Source organism: Barbatula barbatula (assembly GCF_947034865.1).
Source record: "Barbatula barbatula genome assembly, chromosome: 11".
Taxonomy (NCBI): Eukaryota; Metazoa; Chordata; class Actinopteri; order Cypriniformes; family Nemacheilidae; genus Barbatula; species Barbatula barbatula.
This window is the reverse complement of record NC_136774.1, coordinates 9,363,851-9,384,104: the sequence shown is the minus strand read 5'-3', so window position 1 is coordinate 9,384,104 and position 20,254 is coordinate 9,363,851. Positions and strand designations below refer to the sequence as shown.

Sequence of the window (20,254 nt, the reverse complement as noted above, 5' to 3'; positions counted from 1 at the left end):
TTTAAGAAAGAGGTGAAATATCCCTCCGCGTCACGTCCGCTCATCTACCTGCATCACTTGTTCAACTACAAACAATTCGCCATTTCACGTCGTGCAGTCTTCTTTTATCATACGCGTACAGTTGCGAAGTGTTTGCTGTTACGTGTCCGCCGATCGTTTATCTCCGACTTCCTTTACATAAACGCGTCCAGGGACTAGTTTCCGTGTAACGAGAAGCGTGGATGGATGAGACACTTCTCGCATCCAGTCAAGTGCATGTTTTCCCAACTGAGATCAATGGATCTTGAGAGAGTTGTGCTTAGGTCGTGATGAAACCAAGATGGCGTGTACTTCAGACAGGATGAACGGGGGATAGGTGACGAGGAAAATAACACGGGGGACACAACGAATCGTGTGCGGTCTGACGAAACCAGTCTTGTTAAGAAAACGTCGACTTACACGGGACGTTTAGGAGTCCGCTGAAAAAGAAGATCTCGGCGAGTATCATCCTAGTAACTGACCGAGAGTGTGTGTGTGTGTGTGTACGTGTGTGCGTGTGCGCGCTGGGATGGGCTGATAGAGGAGGCCGCAGAGCCACTGCCACCCCGAGACTGACCCTCTACCGAACAATAGACCCCGTGATCGTCTTACGAGACACCCGAAAAACACCCATAATAAAGCACACCGGCCTATTTACCACTCAGAGGCGACACCGAAGAACACAGTGTTTGAAGAACTCGCACAAGTACAGAAATGTAAGACTGAGAGTCACACAAGAGGTGTTTGCTGATGTCTTAATGTGTGTTCGTGAATGAAATCCGTGTCTGTTATTGCTGGTTTTGTCGTGGGGGGGATCAATATAGTCACACGCCATTAATATAACCGCGATCTCAAACAACCCAAGTATCGCGAAAACTCGGTCGTTCCCTTTAAATGAAGCCTCAGTCTTTGTTGGCAAGCTAGTTGTGTTGTATTATATTGTTGTGTAATTTCTGCTGGGTTTGTTGTGTAACTGACGGTTGTTCGTTAGATGTGGTGTGTGTTTGCTGACACACGGACGGTGGCTTTATTGTTTTGATCATTAGCCGGACGGCTAACCATCTTATTTCGTAAAACTCACTTCCTAGTGAGTCTTAGGTGCGCGTTATTTCGCGGATTTGCCTTAAAATAGTCACTTGGCGACATTTGGATGGACTCTTCACTATTTTAAGTACGTTTAAAAGTTCTTTAGCCCTCGTGCGAAATGAGGCCGGTTAGCAGGCTAAAGCTACAGGAAATTTGGGATTGTGTTCGCATCTTGACATGAGGCGATGTTGCTACTTTTTGGCATCACTTATCAACACTATTACGTGAAACTGTTGTCGTCTAACGTTAGTTTACTGCCATTATGTCAGATTGCTGTCTAGGTAGGGTTGTACACTAGTTGTGAGACAGCCTACTTCATTTCCAAGACTGGCCATTGATTTAAACTCGTCTGGTTTGTTTTTCGATGATGATATAACGTTAAGTGTCTGCTTTGTGAATAGACACCATTGCCGTGTTATTTATATTTTATCGTAAAAACACATTTTGAAGGAGACAATACGGCCTTTTGTTTATTATGAGCGTACTATTGTATATAATCAACGTTGATCAGTCAGAACTGATAAATGTACGTTATTGCAAGCTTGGAAAATAAAGTGTGTGTGAATTCGTCACGTGGTCTTTCATGTTGCCGTTTCATGTAAAGATGGTCGATGCCACAAACCCCTATAGTAACGTTATGCGTTTTAGTAGAGCACGCATGGTTCAGCGTTTTCTTGTTTTTATTTCAACATGGTTGTATATTATTTTCATTACACCACTCAGTCACACTTTATTTGTATTTTATAAGACAAGGCCTACATTTGCATGTTTACCTCCCTCCCCCATTTTCTGTGAGGTTTGAGACCTACAGGAAGACAATGTCAGAGTCTGGGGATTTGAGAAGTAAGAAAGGATCTTATATTTGACATCATATTTACATGTTTTCTCGTAGGAGTCGCTTTAACCAAGGAAGCTTACAAATGGGGAACATCACAAGTTTGCCAAATATGGGCAACAGTGTCCACTTACTGAGCTAGAATAACATGATGCTAGCATAGCAGATGAATTGAGGTGATTGTCTATACATGGTTCCAGGATCTCTTTTGTTGAGGATTATCAAAGTGCTCGAGGCAGGAGAGGTTTTGTTTGCTGTGTGTATTATCAGGTCCATTTCCGTCCTTTTTATGTTGTTTAGCATTTCGATTTTTATGGACTTGAATGTGTGCTGTGGTATTGCGACCTGAACCTTCATATGTTCGTAGGTTTCAGAACTGTTTTTGTTTGACAACTTGATGTTTCAAAAACATAAAGCGAATCATTTTTTTATCATCATGAACATAGTTATTATAGATGCCAAAATAAAACTAGTGTCCCTTATTCATTGAACAAAATAATAGTTGAAACAATGGTTTATGCAGAAGGGGCTTCCTCTCCAATTGAATCGATTAAAATGTAGTTTAATATTGTATTGATGTAGATATGTATGTGCTTTGTTCATCAATGTATATTGTCTCCCCAACTTGTGTACATAACAGACTTGTGTATAGATTGACTAGTTCTCGCCCATGGATTTAGCCTTAGATGCTGAGATGGCGTTAAAGGGACGGTTCACCCAAAAATGGTTCTGTCATCATTTACTCGCCCTCAGATTGTTCCAAGCCTGTATACATGTATTTGTTCGGATGAACACGGAGTAAGACATTTGGAAGAATGTCAGTCACCAAACAGTTCTCATCCCCCATTGACTCCCATACTATTACTATGGCAGTAAATGGATGATGAGATCTGTTTGGTTACTGACCTTCCTCTAATTTCTCTGTTCATCAGAACAACAGTTTTGGAACGACCTCAGTGTGTTCATTTTTGGGTGAACGATCCCTTTAAGGAGTGAGATATTAAATTCCTAAATGTTTATGTATCTATATATGAGGTTTTAACGTTTGTCGTTTGATTTCAGAGCAATGGATGGAGGGGATGAGTTTGTTCCGCCGCCGGAATGTCCAGTGTTTGAACCGTCGTGGGAGGAGTTTGCAGATCCGCTTGGATATATCGCCAAAATCCGTCCAATTGCAGAGAAGTCTGGAATATGCAAGATTCGACCGCCTCCTGTAATCATATTATTATTTCCTTATTGTGACGCTTTTTTTTTTGGTGTGATGTTTTTTTCTAAATGGCTTTTTTGTCTGTTTTTTAGGACTGGCAGCCACCGTTTGCTGTGGAGGTTGACAATTTCCGTTTCACACCACGTATTCAGAGGCTCAATGAGCTGGAGGTCAGATCTGCATCCTGTTCAACTTTTATCTGCACATTATCTCTAATCATGTCACACGTGACCAATGTGTTCTTATGTTCACTAAGCAGTGCATGTGTTTATTATTTAGGCTGAGACACGAGTGAAGCTAAATTATCTGGACAGAATTGCCAAGTTCTGGGAGATCCAAGGTTCCTCCCTGAAGATCCCTAATATAGAACGACGTATTCTAGATCTGTTCAGCTTGGCTAAGGTTAGTTTCAACCTTCTTCATTTCAACCATGTATAGTATTAATGTCACTTCATGCTGTTCATGTTTTTCTTAGTGCAAATCCTGTTTTATGCCTGGACTCGAGCTTATAACAAAAGGGGTTAAAGTGAAATCCCATTGTAGACTTGCATCTGCATAAACGTACAAACTTGAGAGTTTATTTGAGCTCAAGATGATTTGTTTTGTCCTGAATACATTACTTGTGTTGTGTTTTTATTAGATTGTTACAGAGGAGGGGGGCTTCGATGCGGTGAGTAAAGAGAGACGGTGGGCACGCGTGGCACAGAAACTTGGTTATCCTCCAGGCAAAAACATCGGCTCTCTCCTGAGGTCACACTATGAGAGGATTGTATATCCGTTTGAGGTGTTCCAGTCTGGAGCCAGTTTACCGGTAAAGTTAATGATGTCATAACCAAATGATACTAAATTACACCAAACGTTCTGGTTTATGAAGTGTTAGGCTATTGGAGAAACAATCTGCAAACTTTTAATGAAAATATTTCAAGTATAACAAATTGCAAGAGCTAACTCTTTTATTTAAAGACCGCAGCAGAGGTGAATGGAATAAATGGTAAATATACTTGGTTTTGAGTTTATGGTTGACATCCAGGTGTGTTTGTGTTTTGTCTTTCCAGCCATGTAAGCCCAGGCTTTATGAAAGCGAGGAGGTAGATAAAGAATACAAACCCCATTCCATTCCTCTCCGCCAATCGGTTCAGCCATCCAAAATGAGCACTTACGGACGAAGAGCCAATCGCCTTCAGCCTGAGGTGAGCGACAATTCTGGCCCTACGAAAGGACTTCAATAATGTTTTTCACACTATAGAATATGTTGCTGGTTTGTTATTTTGTTGAAGTTTTGATATCATCTCGCTGTGTACAAATGTAAATAATTAGCATTACATGATATAGCATTTTTACAACTAGCAACATTTTAACATAACTGAGGAAATATTTTAAAACCAAAGCATGTCATATATAGGCTAATAAATAGTATATGGTTTGTTGAAATCAATATTTGACATTTTGTTGTCAAAAATGCTTTATTCATTTCAGCTATTAATTAACTAAGCTAGTTCTATTAATCTTACTCCTTGCGGACTGGTAACTTATATTTTTACTTTAAAGGAATGTCTAACTGTCCAAGCTTTAATGGATCCATCCAAATTTGAGCTTTGTCTGTTATTCTGAGATGTGTGCTAGCACTTATGGACAACCAGTGCTGCTCATGCTTTCAAGGCACTTCCCAGCATGCTTTGCTCTCTGTGGTATTTAAAACAGCATTGATGTCTCCATCTCATCTTTGTAGCTTTGTGTCCGACCGTCTCCTCATTCATACACACATTGTAACGTCGCTTTGTGTATTTACGTAAAACCATTTCCCATAACCTACTATTTTTTTTATTGCTGTTCTCATCAGTCATTCCATCATTGCGGCAGTTTTTATTTTGCGGGTGTTTGGGGATTTAATTTGGCTGCCCATTAGCTTGGTCAATGGATTCGTTGCATTGGCAATAATAGATCAAATTAATGTGTCTGTAGCACCAGAAACTCAGACAATAATATTTTAGATTTCACTAATCTAGGAGAAGAAAATGTTGATTTTCTGAACAACTATAAATAATCGTTCAAATAACATTTCTTTAGATTTCTTATTTTTGTGCAATTGCATTTCGTCATAATAATGTGCGTCTTATTTTACCAACTGAACAATTAATTCAAGCCTTACAGAATGCTGATTTACATACAAACGGTTGATTTGATGTTTCTAATAGTGAAGTTTCAATGGGCATTTCCTCTTCCTCATGTCGTTCCAAACCCATATGGTGTTTTTTATGTAAAACATGGTATAAGTTGATTCTACTTTTTGCTTTACAATAAAATCGAATGGTGCCCTGAATGAACACTTCCTTTTGTTGACCTGAAAGTCATACAGGTTTGGAAGAACAATCTCCCTTTAATATTGGACTTTAATAAAGCTCTCTTTACATTGCCATGGTGGCAAAGACTGTGACTTTTTTCTGTCGTACATGGTGGTTGTTGATTTTATTCCCTCCTTCTGTGTCTCTTTGGAATCCATTTTGTTATGGTTGTTGTCTCCCTATGCAGGGTCCAGAGGATCCAGCTCACCATCCTCTTACAACTGGCTCTCAACACATCTCCTCGGTACTGCCTCGCTCTTGCTCTCTCTCTTCCTCCCTGGTTTCTATCCTCCGTACCCTTTGCTTCTCTTTCTATACTTTTGCGAACGTCGTGAACACTTCATCCCTGATCCCTGTACGACCTCTTGTCGTTCACGCTGGGTATTTAATATTTAGCAGGAAAATCAAACTTGTCTCTCTCTCTCTCTCTCTCTCTCTCTCTCTCTGTCTCTCTCTCTCTCTCTCTGTCTCTCTGTCTCTCTGTCTCTGTCTATCTGTGCATCCGTCTGACGTTTCTCGATCATCTAACACACTTCACTTTGCTTGTCTTACCACATGTTTTGCAAAGCTGGCCTGCTTGCATTTCTTCTTTGGTGGTGGTGGTGGTGGTGGCTGTGGTTGCCCTTCTTCGGGCTGCTTTTACTTACTAATATATGGTGATCTGTGTAATGATCTTGTTTATAGCTGCTGTTTTCTTGATGGCTGGTTCATAATGTTCAATCTGTGTTTGTCGTCACATTTGAAAAGTTGTTTTTGCAACAACACAGCAAAAACTAAATTTTTCTGAATAACCGGTTTCATGAATGGAACGTAGGGAATCTTTTTGCTTCCATTGTTTGTTTGACGTGATTGATAAAACTTCCCTGGCTGTAATGCTTATACCCCCTACTTTCCTTGCTTATGCATATTTATAGCAGTTAGGGCTGGGCGAAATCTCGAATGTGCGTAATGATATTGAGATAAATTATGCAACATCATGAATATTGGAGTAATTTGAACATTTTCTCAATCGTTACGTACAGCCACAGAAACAAATAAGAGACCATTCCAAATTCAGTCAGCATTTCCTAGATGTATCAAGGTTTATATATCAAAAATATCATGTATATTCATAACGCAAATATTACAGTTGAATTACTTGAAAGAAAATATGAACTTGGTAAAAATAGATACACATAATCTTTTCTGTTTATTTTATTTCATTTCCCAGTTTTCATTTATTGCAAGTTAATGCATATAGAAACAATATTTTGTTTGAAATTTGAGAGACATTTTGTTAATGGTTAACAGAATAAAACAAGAATGATCATTTTACCTAAAGGCATACCTATAAATAGTAAATTCCGAAAAGCTGAATATAATTTTGGCTGTATGTTTTAGTACCGTTTCTCTGATTTAAACTTAATGGCTGGAAGACACTTCACAACTTAACATTTTAAAACAGCAGGCATCATTAAACTTGCTACAACTTTGTGAATGGACTGGGCATTATATATCAAATGACTTTCACATTTGTTCTGAACACAACAAACTCATAGAAACACCCGCCTTGTGACCAATGAAATAAAATATGGATGTGCTAGGAATGAACCCAGTTGTTGTTGTGTTGATTCGGTGTGCTGAATCGCATTAGAAATCAAACAAACTAAGTGTGTTGAATTACAGTAGGGGTCATGTACTACGATATGTATTCTAAAATTGGCTCACAGTACCAGACATCTTTGGATATCCTTCAGCTAGATGGAATCGAAGTCTGAAGCAAAAAAATCAGGGTCTTATCATGAAATATGCGGTTTCCTGTAAATTCTATTAACTATTACTGCCCTAAATCTTTAGACTAGGGCAGGCTTTTGGCACGTTTTCATCCAGACCATAAATTTAGACAAATCTGATCAATTTGTGTAGTGCATTCCAGTAGAAAGTGTGAAAACTGGCAAGTGGGTTATGTTTCATTTTTGTTGTTGTATTGAACGGAAATTGAAAGTTCATAAAACATGTCATTCATTACTCTGTGCTGTTTTTTATAATTTAGTTTTAAGCCCATTGGACTTGACTTCTTGCATTTAAGATTTTCAATGTACTTTTGGTTAAAGTGTTATGTGACTACATCGCCCAGCCCTATTTTGCCAAAGACCATTTCATGACGGATTCAGCGATTATCAAACTTTTTGGAGGAATAACTCCCTCTTACGCTTAATGGCAGTATATTCCAGCTCAAAACTAACTTCATGCATGTGTCCTGTGATGTCTTAAGCATTTAGATTTGTCATAACTTAGTGTTGTTTTGGATTGTAGTCTGAGCTATAAAGTCTTAGTTTGGGGAAAAAATAAGTAAACTGCCCCTTCAGTTTCTTTATTAGGAGAGAAAGATGCTGAGCGGGGCAGGGTACTAGTTTCAGCATCAGGGTGCCCCACCTAGGTTTAGTATAGTGGAAGTCACATTCTGTGTTAAAACAGTGGAGAAAGGAATACTCTGTGTCTCTGCCGAAATATCGTCACCTTTGTTCCCATAGTTCCCTTACCAACTTTCACTTCTGCCCACTAGCCGGAGCCTACAGAGGAAGACATAGAGAAGAACCCAGAGCTGAAGAAACTTCAGATCTACGGGGCAGGTCCTAAAATGATGGGGCTTGGTCTTGTACCTCGAGACAAAACGAGGAAGAAAGGTTCGAGCTTGTCATTTTAATGTGCATGTGGTGTAATAAAAAGACACGGAGTTGATCACGAACTAGATCTAAATTATCACATCCTTTATAAACGTGACTGTTGTTTAGAATCTTCTGTGATGTATTTGCAGACGGTGAACTGATGCAGACGGTTCCGCAGACGGTGATAGTACGTGACAGTTCCGCATGCCCATCTGTTAAAGAGGAACCTGGAGACACACCAACAAAATTAGATCCTGACATTCCCCCACCGCCCCCAAACCTCATCATCAAGGAGGACGCTGACGATGACAAAAGTCGCATTGACTTTTCCAATGACTCCGGTGATGAACCATGTACTAAGATGACTATGAGGCTCAGACGCAACCTCAGTAACACACAATTTGTAAGTTCGAGTAAGCTTATTGTCTATTTTACCTGATATTTGAAAGATTCGTGGTCTGTTAAATTGGGCCATGCAACAAACTAGCAATGCCCTACCAACATCCTGGTAACCATCTTCAGCAACTCTAGTTTAAATGATAGTGTAAATGATAAGGTGTGATAGTGAAGCTGTATTTTAAAGAGATAGTTCACCACAAAATGAAAATTCTGTCATTTATTCATCATCATGTTGTTCGAAACCTGTATATGTCTCTTGTGGGAACACAAAAAAGAAATTGAGAGAAATGTCTCTTGTCCATACAATGGAAGTCATCTTCAAAATATCTTCTGTGTTCTTCAGAAGAAACTCATACAGGTTTGATATGACACGAGTGTGTGTAAATAATAAACTCATTTTAATATTTGGGTCAACTATCGCTTTAATTCTAGGAGGCAGAAAGATTGTGAAAATTGATTGGGCTGGTTTCGGTGCCAGACATTTTGTTGATGAAATTAGAATATGGAGCACAAATGTTTGATAGGACCTCATTAAAGTGATAGTTAACCCAAAAATGTCAATTCTGTCATCATTTTCTCACCCTCTTGTCATCTCAAACATGTATGACTTTTTCTTCCGCAGAACACAAAAGACAATATTTTGAAGAAAGTTGGTAACCGAACACAACTGGCCCCCATTCACTTCTCTTGTATGGACACAAAACCAATGCAGGTGAATGGGTGCCAGTTAACAACATTTTTCAAAATATCTTTTTTGTATCTTTAAATATCTTTAATTTCTGTTAATAATGATGCAAACCCCTCATATGTATTTCCAGTCCAAAACCAAGCGAACTAAAGGTTTTTTTAAGGCAACATGCTTTAATTCAGATTTTGAAGCTTTGTTTTGCCTTCAAAAGTTTTTTTTTTCTCCAATTAACTTTAATCTGAGACTCAAGAATGTGTTTTGTGATGCAAACATGCTAACTGATGTCTCTGTCAGGTGGACTCATTTGTATGTCGGATGTGTGGACGTGGGGACGAGGATGAGAAGCTGCTGCTCTGTGATGGGTGTGACGATAACTACCACACATTCTGTCTGATACCCCCACTCACGGACCCTCCCAAAGGCAACTGGCGCTGTCCTAAATGTATAGCAGAGGTGAGAGAGACCAGGGGAATTATTGTTGCTTTTGTAAGAAGAAAATACAAATGATTAAAACTTGAGTATTACTACTGTAATGTAACTGTGTAACGCATAAACACTGAAATGTGTTTCCAGCGTGGGTAAGTTTGTAGTTCAGAGGTTAACCTGTAAACATTCATTCTCTGTAGGAGTGTAAAAAGCCTTCAGAGTCGTTTGGGTTTGAACAGGCCACGCGCGAGTACACGTTACAAAGCTTCGGCGAGATGGCCGACACTTTCAAAGCCGACTACTTCAACATGCCTGTACACGTGAGTGTCTGTCCTGTGACTCCACAGACATCCAGATGAGCTCGTTGGGTTGGTTAAGGATGCGTGTTTGATCCTCTGCTCATGTTTATTGTAGATGGTTCCTACAGAACTGGTCGAAAAGGAATTCTGGAGGTTGGTTAGCAGTATTGAGGAGGATGTAACCGTTGAATATGGAGCGGATATTCACTCGAAAGAATTCGGTAGTGGTTTCCCTATGAACGACGGGAAGAGACATTTATCAGTGGAGGAAGAGGCATGCTATTGCTCTTATTTCTTCTCTCTTTGGGTCTGTCAGAATGGTTGTTTTAATGTCTCTGTGTACTTGTTGTAGGAGTATGCCCGCAGCGGCTGGAATCTGAACGTTATGCCAGTGTTGGAGCAGTCAGTATTGTGCCACATCAATGCAGATATCTCGGGCATGAAAGTGCCATGGCTGTATGTGGGCATGGTTTTCTCTGCGTTCTGCTGGCACATTGAGGACCATTGGAGTTACTCCATCAACTATTTACACTGGTAATACACAGACGGGAGTGATGTTCAATGATGTAACTCGTAATCTTCTTAAACCTTTAATGGGGCAGTTCACCAAAAACTTAAATTCTGTCATCAATTATTCACACTTGTGTGATTCAAAACCAGTCTATGACTCTTTCTTCTGCGGAGGTATTTTGATATCAAGGTGTTTCCTAAAGGCAAAGAAGCACAAAAAATAGCTTGGTTGTTTTTAAGCATCAGAGCGGGGAAGGTCATAAAACGGTTTCCTGAGTATAAATGTTTTTAGATGATAAAGCAGACAATGTTTTTTCCAAACTGCCAGGAAATGTTATATAATCATATTTATATAATACATTAAAAGAATATAAAAACTTTTTTGTGATTTACCATCTTCTACATGAAATAACCTTACATAATGTAAAGCAGTGGTTCTCAGATGGACCCAGGGGAGCATTTTATGAAGTCTAGAAGTTTATCATAGATTTTATGAACACATCAGAACAATAAGACCACCAACCAAAAGAATTGATGTTCAAGCATTGTATAACTGAAGATGTTAGGGATGTAACCATATCAAAATCTCACTGTGCGGTTATATCTCGGTATAACACAAGCAGTACAATATTTTATGCAGTATTAAAAATGACAAATGATGACTTGGAAACATGCCATAAGCATCCTCTTTATTCTCTATGATGACCTAAAAATTACCTAGAAATTACAAAATAATTGCACCAGATGCACCTTTACAAAGTTAACATCTATACTTCATTTGAACATTCTCTATGTTAGGCAAGGAAGACCTATCGTTTCATACAGTCATGTGACCATGATAATATTATTATTAGTTGCTGTTGGGATAACCCGATATCGATAATATTGAAGCAACCTAGAATTTTTATTAAAACATATTCTATTAAGTCTTTATTTGGGGGCTGCAAATCAATGCATTCTACACAAAGGGGGCTTCACACTGAAAACGTTTTAAGAACCACTGATGTTAAGAACATAGTATGGTCTTCATTTCTTTAATATTGACTTCGTAATGCTACGTCAAAGATTAAGGTTTAGTGAAATAATGAAATTAATGCTTGAAATCAACGTTGATGCTCTTACTCGTTCACATTGAGACTTTAACCTGTATTTCACACACTGGGTCAAATATTGACTTCACGTTGTCTGTCTTTAGGGGTGAACCCAAAACATGGTACGGTGTGCCTGCTTCATCCGCAGAGAAGTTAGAGGAGGTGATGAAGAAGCTCACACCTGAACTGTTTGAGTTCCAGCCAGACCTGCTTCACCAGCTGGTCACTATCATGAACCCAAATATACTCATGAGTCATGGAGTACCGGTGCGTAACACATACACACATTATTTAATATTGTTCCATTTTAAATCATTAGAAATCATTTTGTTTCTTGCATAAGAGTTATTTTTCTCAGTGTTTAAAAGAGTTTCATCTTGACCTTGTTTGACTTTTTGTTCTTTGCTCTAAAAGTACAGAGGCTGCTTAATCTTCTTCACCTGATTTTCACTCTTCATAGCTCCTCAAAGCAGTTTTATAGAAAAATAATTGGCAAGCCTAGAAACATCTGCAAGGTTCTGGTTCTCATTTGATCTTAATTCATCTCTGAATGAATGACAGGTGGTGCGCACCAATCAGTGTGCCGGGGAGTTTGTCATCACTTTTCCGCGAGCCTATCACAGCGGTTTCAATCAGGGATATAACTTTGCTGAAGCTGTCAACTTCTGCACTGCAGACTGGGTAAATACAGCACATTCTCTTATCTTAAGTCAGTTTAGGGAAGCATGCACTTTCACTGAAGGTTAACCGATGATCTCTTTTTCTGTCCCTACGTCAGCTGCCCACGGGGCGATCTTGTATTGAGCATTACCGGTGGCTGAGGCGTTACTGTGTGTTCTCTCACGAGGAGCTCACCTGTAAGATGGCGGCCTGCCCAGAGAAGCTGGATCTGAACCTGGCAGCTGCCACGCACAGGGAAATGTTCATCATTGTGCAGGAGGAGAGAAAACTGCGGAAAAGCCTGCTGGAAAGAGTAAGAGCGGGAAGAATGTTTGATTCACATGTTTGAACATGAAGTTTTAAACATAAAACAATGAAGCTGATCGTCTACCGTGATGTCATCTCTCAGGGCATAAAGGAAGCTGAAAGGGAGGCCTTCGAGTTACTGCCTGATGATGAGAGGCAGTGTGACAAGTGTAAGACCACCTGCTTCCTGTCGGCCCTGGCGTGCTCGAACTGCCCAGAGCATCTCGTCTGCCTCTATCATGCCCAAGACCTCTGCTCCTGCTCCACTGAAAAACTCTACCTCAGGTAAACCAGCACCGCGTCTCACTGGTTTCCTCATCAATTCGTAGATGTATAGATTTATAGGACTCATCTGTGTAGGTATCGCTATACTCTGGACGAGCTCTTGGCCATGCTACATAGGCTGAAAGTTCGGGCGGAATCTTTTGACTCGTGGGCCAACCGAGTGAAGGAAGCCCTCGAGCAGGAAGAAGGCAACAAAATAGGTAACAACTCTCTCGTAACAACTCACAATTTCACTTCTTTGCCGAAGGAGGTATTTACGTAACGTGCCCTGTAGAGCAGTTTGTCTGTTTAGGGCTACTGTAGAAATGTCAAATTCCACGTAAGGGGATAGAAATCGCTCATTCTAAAGTAACAGAAAACATAAAGCTTCATTATGTAAGGTTTTTATACACCTCTAAACACATTTATGTGTATTATATTGCATTTCTGGAAATTACACACACACCTTTAAAGACTCACAGCAGGAGACAACACATTTCTTTAACAGCATCATTTTATGAATGAAAGCTGATGTCTTTATTAGATATATAATGTTTTTCTACTAATCAAACCCATTATAATAAGTGTGACCTGTCTAACAGGTAGAAACTATATAGAAATTTAATAAAGTTCTCAAACACTATACAGTCTTTACTTCTAAATACATGAAATGAAGAAGAATCCTCAGTAAAGCTTCAAAATCACATCGATTTCTTCTTTTTGGTTCTTTGTTTCACATTAATGACACGAGTCACAGAAGCACGTTTAAGAACGCGGCCCCTTTAAGAGCTGCCGCTCGAAGCACCTCTTATGTGCTTATGTGCTTCCTATTTTCACTACTCTTTGAGCTTTATTTAACTTGTTGAAAACTGTGCCCAACCCTGATTTAACTACATGTACATGCGTACATACAAACTGTATTTAAAATCCAGATGAGCAAACAACAAGTGACGTATAAACAGATGCATGAATTTATTATAAGTGCATTATATGTGGTGAAACGACTCATTCAAATGAACTGTCATTTTCAACTCCATGACACATAAACAATCTTAAGGATTTTCTCTATTTGGAATCGTTGGAACAAAACGCATTAGAATAAAGATTGATACTTCATTCTTTAAATGATAATTAACAACTCGCATTACATTTTTCTTAAGGTTCTTATTTACTTCATTAAAACCTGACCTCACAACCTAAAAAGGAAACTAAAACACATGTGCATGAAACTGTGTTACAGGTATTTTAATGGGGTACATATGCCTGTTTTTGGGAGCACAGCCTCTTTGATAGGGGGGTAGATTGAGGATGGTTTAACTCATAGATCGTGCTCCACTAACAGCCGGTGCCTTTTTTTTCACGTACCCCAGTCGCCAGGGATGTGAACGCAAGCTCACACAAGTAGGAGGTTACTGACGGCACAGTCTGGTGGTTTTACATTAGCACTTTTGGTAGGCACCCGGGTTTGATTAACATCGGTGTTTGGTTCGTGTAGGTGATGTGAATGCTGTCTTCTGAACCCAGGTGCACACCTGCGAACTGTACTCGAGTCCGCTTACAAAGGGTGCGGTTCATGTGAACTCCAGCAGCTTCGCTGCTGAGATGAACGCAATCGTGCCAAATCGTGGATTTGAATCGCTATTATTTGATAAAAATGTGTGCTTGTGTGTTTTACTAAATTTTCTGAGCGTTACAAGCGCACTCCAAACAGAGAGCTGTATAGTGTATCTCATGTCTGTTCGCCTTCAGCGTTCTTAGTAGAATTTTGCAGTACATTCATAGACGAAAGTGCCGTTATGTACTGACAGATCAAAAACATGAATGTATGAAAGTGTAGCGAGCAGTGTAATGCATTTTGTCGCCCCTCCTGCGTCGTCGTTACAAGTGACATGGTGCGACATGCGTTAATGTTAATAACGTTGACAGCCCTAGTTTCTACATTCATCCCATTTCCTCTGCCAAAAAGTAGTTGGCAAGTCTATTATCGCGTTACGCAGTGTATCAATAATATTGGTAGGACCTGTTTTGAAACCTCTTCTTTCTACAGGGATTAAAGATCTAGAGGTTCTGAAAGCAGAGGCAGCTGATAAGAAGTTTCCCAATAATGAGCTCCTCCAGCGTCTCAACGCCGTCCTCACAGATATACAGAAGTGTGAGAGTAGCAGCACGGAGCTCCTCAGCGGCAGTCAGAGCCGGAGAATGAGTCTGGAGGAGCTGAGGAACCTGGTGGACACCATGCACAACCTGCCCTGTGTTATGACACCGCTAAAGGAAGTGCAGGTTAGATGGAAGAAGAGAATAAGATATCTTAGATTTAAAGCTTAATAACTGAAGGAATATTGACAGTCTTTCTCCTCTACCAGGCTGTGTTGCAGAAGATTAATGAGTTTGACTCCCGGGCACAAGCTCTGGTTAACAGCAACAAGGACGAGTGGAAGCAGGACTCTCCTCAACCCGCGGCCGCTGAGATCCAGGCCCTGCTGGAGGAGGGAGCATCTCTACCTGTCGTTGCCCCAGCGTGTGAGCTCCTGAGCGGGCTGCAGGAGCAGGGTCGCTGGCTGGGAGAGGTCAGGCGGACGTTAGGACCGGAGGGAGGTGAAGTGACTCTAGTCGTGCTGAGGAACCTGATGGAGGCGGGTTGTAACGTACCGCAGAGCTTGTCTGTGGAGACCGCCATGGCTGAACTGCAGGAGCTTCTGACCATAGCGGAGAGATGGGAGGAGAAGGCTCAGATATGTCTGGAGGACAGGTGGGATAAAGAAATGCAGTCTTGTTTTATCCCACAAGCTTTTTTCTCACTACAAGTTTTTTGTGTGAGCAGGCAGAAACATCATCTTTCTACACTGGAGGCCATCGTAAATGAAGCACAGTTAATACCAGTCCAGCTGCCAAATATCTTGTCCCTGCAGGCCTGTCTGAGCCGTGCACGCGCTTGGGTCACAGATCTGGAGGAAATCCAGGTAGGATGTCCATAAAAACTGCATACATAATTTAGACCATTTGGAAAAACATTTCAGAAAAAACGTCTGTTGGTAGATATTGGAACTGACACAAAGGGGAGCTGCAGCTTTTAATGATGCTCTAACTTCCTGGTCCATTATATTACAGTTCAACATTTTTATTACATTATTTACATATTCCTATTACGCGGCTGGTTCGAATGCTTGATTCTGATTGGCCAGTTGCGACATTTGCAGGTTTGTTATTCCTAGATAACAACTTCTCAAAACTGGTAACACCCAGATACAGCAAATAATTTTGACTGTTTACATTTTTTAATGAACATTAAATACCCAAACTTTGGCAAACTGCCTTCAAAAACATGACTTGACAAAACAGGAGATAGACTTGACCTGAGCTGCATTATATTCCTCCCTGATAGAACGGCGAGCACTACCCATGTCTGGATGATCTGGAGGGATTGGTGGCCATCGGGCGGGACCTGCCGGTGAAGATGGAGGAGCTGAAGCAGCTGGAGCTGCAGGTGGCCAGCGCTCACTCCTGGAGAGAGAAGGCCAGCAAAACCTTCCTGAAGAAGAACACCCAGCACACTTTGCTAGAGGTGAAGAGAGATGTTTCACACTACTTGCTCTCTTAAAGGAGATCAAATATGTTCTCGTGGCATTGTATCTTTTTGTAACTAGGATCTAGTTTGATCATCTTTGGCTCTGTGGTTGTGTGCAGGTGTTGTGTCCATGTTTGGAGAAGAGCAAGAAGAGGGAGAACTCTGTAGACACAGAAGCGGACTCGGACGTCAATGTGTTAGGTCTCACGGCTCAGGATCTCCGAGACCCAGGAGCTATTGTGAGTTCACACTGCATTTTTTTCTTGAAATGTTGTCAGCGATGGCTAGTCTGTGGTTGACTGAGTCTTTGTCATCATTACCAGGTTATGGCATTCAAAGAGGGTGAGCGACTCGAGAAAGAGGCCCTCCTCCGCCTCCAGCAGGTCAATTTGGCTAAACCCGGCCTTGAGAAAGAATCTGGCGATTACCAGAACGACAGAAAAACAGAACGGAGAAGAAGTGACTCAATGGACACAGACACGTCCCTTAACTCGGACAGCCCTATGCTGCAGAATGGTGGCTCCTCCCATTCTCTAACCTCTGGCCAAACAGTGTGCGTGTGTGGTGGCCCACCACGCCCGCTGCTTCACCGGTGCCACCTTTGCAAAGACTGGTTCCACGGAGGTTGCGTGTCCTTTCCATCATTGTTAAGCTCCTCCGACACGCATTCATCTAAGCCCCTCTGCTGGTGGGACTGGAACATGCGTTTTCTTTGTCCGCGGTGCCAGCGATCCCGGCGGCCACGGCTGGAAACTATTCTAGCGCTGCTGGTGGCGCTCCAGAGGTTACCGGTGCGTCTGCCAGAGGGCGAAGCGTTACAGTGTCTTACAGAGAGAGCAATCAACTGGCAGGGACGAGCCAAACACGCACTAGACGCTCCTGAGGTGCAGGGGGTGCTAGAGAGACTGGAAAAGGTGAAGGAGGAAATTCACACCATAAAAGAGGAGACACAGGAGGAGAAAAAGAACTTGAACGGGGACGCTGTAATTGTGCTGTCGGACTCTGAGGAAACGGAAGACAGTGTTATTGATCTGACCAAGGACCGTAACTTGCCAAAAAAGAATGAAGAGAAGTCTGCTAATGGACCACAGGTGAGGGGTGCAGCTGACATTTTGCAAAGAAATTAGAGAACCCTCATCTGGCACATTATGATGGAACACTGTAATGTTACGTGCATTTTAAATGATGTTTTTGTTTATATAAAACCTCTTTTGTCTCTTTCTGTGTAGTCCGGCTGTGAGAATGGAATTGCACAAAAGTCAAGCGTTAATGATGTTACAGGTAAGTTCCTGCTGTCTGTCACCAATCTCTCCATCAGCTGTAGTTGATCTGTTTCAGATGGCTGTTCTGCTCTTCTTTAACAGTTTCTTGCCTTTCGCATCTTCTCTTGTCAGGGGTGGAGTCTCTGGTGTCGCTCTTGCCGTGCCTCAAGGGGCCGGTGATCGAGCTGACCTCCTCCACCAGAGCACAGCTGGAGGAACTTCAGCTAGAAGGAGACCTGCTGGAGGTGGCGCTTGATCAGACACACACAATTTACCGGATCCTACAGGCAGCGTCACGGCCACCCCATGATGCCCTGCACACGCTCATACAGGTGAGGAAGGCGCTCTGGGGTTGCCAGGTTGAACTGAAACTTCAACCGAATTATCTTAACAGGATCAATCAGGGTGTTGTGCCTAACCGCGTCGTCTTTTTTGGTCCTGGGGCCAACCAGAATCAAGATAACAGCAAACCGCGTCGTCTTTTTTGGTCCTGGGGCCAACCAGAATCAAGATAACAGCAAACCGCGTCGTCTTTTTTGGTCCTTGGGCCAACCAGAATCAAGATAACAGCAAACCGCGTCGTCTTTTTTGGTCCTGGGGCCAACCAGAATCAAGATAACAGCAAACCGCGTCGTCTTTTTTGGTCCTGGGGCCAACCAGAATCAAGATAACAGCAAACCGCGTCGTCTTTTTTGGTCCTTGGGCCAACCAGAATCAAGATAACAGCAAACCGCGTCGTCTTTTTTGGTCCTTGGGCCAACCAGAATCGCGCGTTTCAAACGTCATGTTTGCACCGTGCTGAAACGGTCAACTGCAAAGTGTCTGTCAAAGACAAAATGTTGTATGTTGTCAGAAGCCCAGAAGCCACGGGATTACTTATGTATTGCTTGTATCTCCTGCTTGACCTTTTTTATGAAAGCACTTATAACTCGGGCCAATCAACCAGGTCCTGCACTTTATCTCTCTCAATAACTCTCTTAACATGTATGGCTGTCACCTTTTTCACCTCTTCTGAGTTCACAGGTATGATAAAAGCATCGGGCCATAGCTAAAAACAGCCAATGATATATCCTGTCAATCAAAGGGAGGACAGGAAAATGCAATGAATTTGTACTCTGTATATAGAAAAGGTTCAGAAACATCACCAGTTTGATGTTTAATATTAATAGTCATTATATGAATAAATAACATTCTGGAAGCTAGAAACATTCAATTCATCTTTGTTGTTTGAAAGAAATCTTGTTATACATCTTTGTGTTTTGTTGTCCTGTTATTGATCATTTCTTTACATTGTGCACCATGTCTGCAGATTGAACTGCAGGAGCAGAGGAGCTCAGGTCGTGTCAGTAAGTCAAAGGACTCGAAGAGGAAGAGGAAGAACCAGAAAGCTGATGGTGAACCTAAATCCACAGACGCTTCAGAATGCAAGAAAACAAGACCAGTCAAACATACACCACCAGAGATTACCACATAGGTAACTCATCCTGTTTTGACTCTGGCTGTAAGAAAGATTTGAAAAGTGTGCGATACACAATATAAAATGTATCGATTACCTCATGACTATTTGGTGCTAGCTTTAGCAAATGAGCCACCAGTACTCGGCTGCTGATTTGATTTTGCTCATCCTTGTAACATCCTTTTATTCTCAACATGCAGATGTTGTGATGTTCTCCTGAAGCTGTGGAAGGCCAGATGGTGGATGAGTGGAGAACCAGAGACCGACAAACGCAGGACTGGCAGATTTAATAAGCTCACTTTAACTCTTATTTTCAACCCATGAATGGACTCTCCCCACATTCGTTCAAACCGCTGCACTCCTTCCTCAAGTTTTAGTTTGTGGACTCCCCTCATACCCCAATCATCAACAGTGCAATGGTGCAGATCTCCATCCTTTGGAGGGATAAGACAGGATTTGTCCTGCGGTTAAGCGGTCTGTCTTTACAGTATAGGTGTACCAACCTGTGCTTAAGAGTCAGATGCCATGTGCTGCATAATACTATTTGTCCAGGTATACACACGTACACACACACACACTTGATGTACTGGCAGAGGGAGACGTTAAGCAAGAGACTGGCATCGCTGCCACGATAACAACTGTATTCTTTTTGTACCGAGTCTTGCATTTTGTTCAGGGCGACTCAACCTTGTGAATAACCTAGTATGATATTTTGAAAGTGTGATGGAAAACACAAAGGCATTTACGTTCTGGTGCTACTTTCCTAAGACAGGTTACTGCATATAGTCTTTCTCTATTTCTCCCTGAGTTTTGCTTTATCATGGTCATTTTCTTTGTGCTTTTTCTTAAGCTACCTGTTGTATCCTCCTCTCCTCCACAGAGCTGTACAAAACCCCACTTTAACCCACTTTCTTCATCTTTTGTCGCTGGGATTCTATTAATTCTATTATTATTATTATTATTATTGCTATATTGCTATTGCAGACACGCATTGTCGTGAGTTCGTGTATAAACATTTTCATTTTGATGTTGCCTTTGTTTCTTTTCACTCTTGTTAGAAAAAATAAAAGTTTAGAATTGTTTTAGGAAGCTGTCGATATGCTCGTCATTTATTGAAGCAAGTTTTTCATAAATGCAAGTCGCTTAAATGACCAGATTGCATCAAGCAGGATGCTCCTCCCAAGTCTGTCCA

At 41.3% G+C, this 20,254-nt stretch overlaps 1 protein-coding gene across 6 annotated transcripts; it reads left to right on the top strand.

Annotated features, from left to right (window-relative positions):
* The first annotated feature begins 27 nt into the window (after positions 1 to 27).
* kdm5c (lysine demethylase 5C) lies at positions 28 to 20,150 on the top strand. Of its 6 annotated transcripts, XM_079467697.1 has the most exons (29): positions 28 to 734; positions 3,002 to 3,152; positions 3,239 to 3,316; positions 3,426 to 3,548; positions 3,787 to 3,957; positions 4,202 to 4,336; positions 5,676 to 5,732; positions 8,034 to 8,154; positions 8,286 to 8,539; positions 9,158 to 9,247; positions 9,518 to 9,676; positions 9,850 to 9,969; positions 10,064 to 10,222; positions 10,301 to 10,482; positions 11,654 to 11,816; positions 12,111 to 12,230; positions 12,328 to 12,522; positions 12,619 to 12,800; positions 12,876 to 13,000; positions 14,827 to 15,059; positions 15,143 to 15,528; positions 15,601 to 15,739; positions 16,162 to 16,341; positions 16,464 to 16,583; positions 16,668 to 17,435; positions 17,574 to 17,625; positions 17,739 to 17,938; positions 18,916 to 19,080; positions 19,263 to 20,150. In XM_079467697.1, exons 2-28 carry the CDS (start codon positions 3,006 to 3,008, stop codon positions 19,078 to 19,080), a joined length of 4,824 nt encoding a protein of 1,607 aa, XP_079323823.1. In that variant the 5' UTR covers positions 28 to 734; positions 3,002 to 3,005; the 3' UTR covers positions 19,263 to 20,150. The 6 variants fall into 6 exon arrangements, with proteins under 6 accessions (XP_079323823.1, XP_079323825.1, XP_079323826.1 ...); XM_079467699.1 differs by lacking the exon at positions 9,158 to 9,247; XM_079467700.1 differs by lacking the exon at positions 9,158 to 9,247 and having other exon boundaries at positions 276 to 476.
* The last annotated feature ends 104 nt before the right edge of the window (positions 20,151 to 20,254 follow it).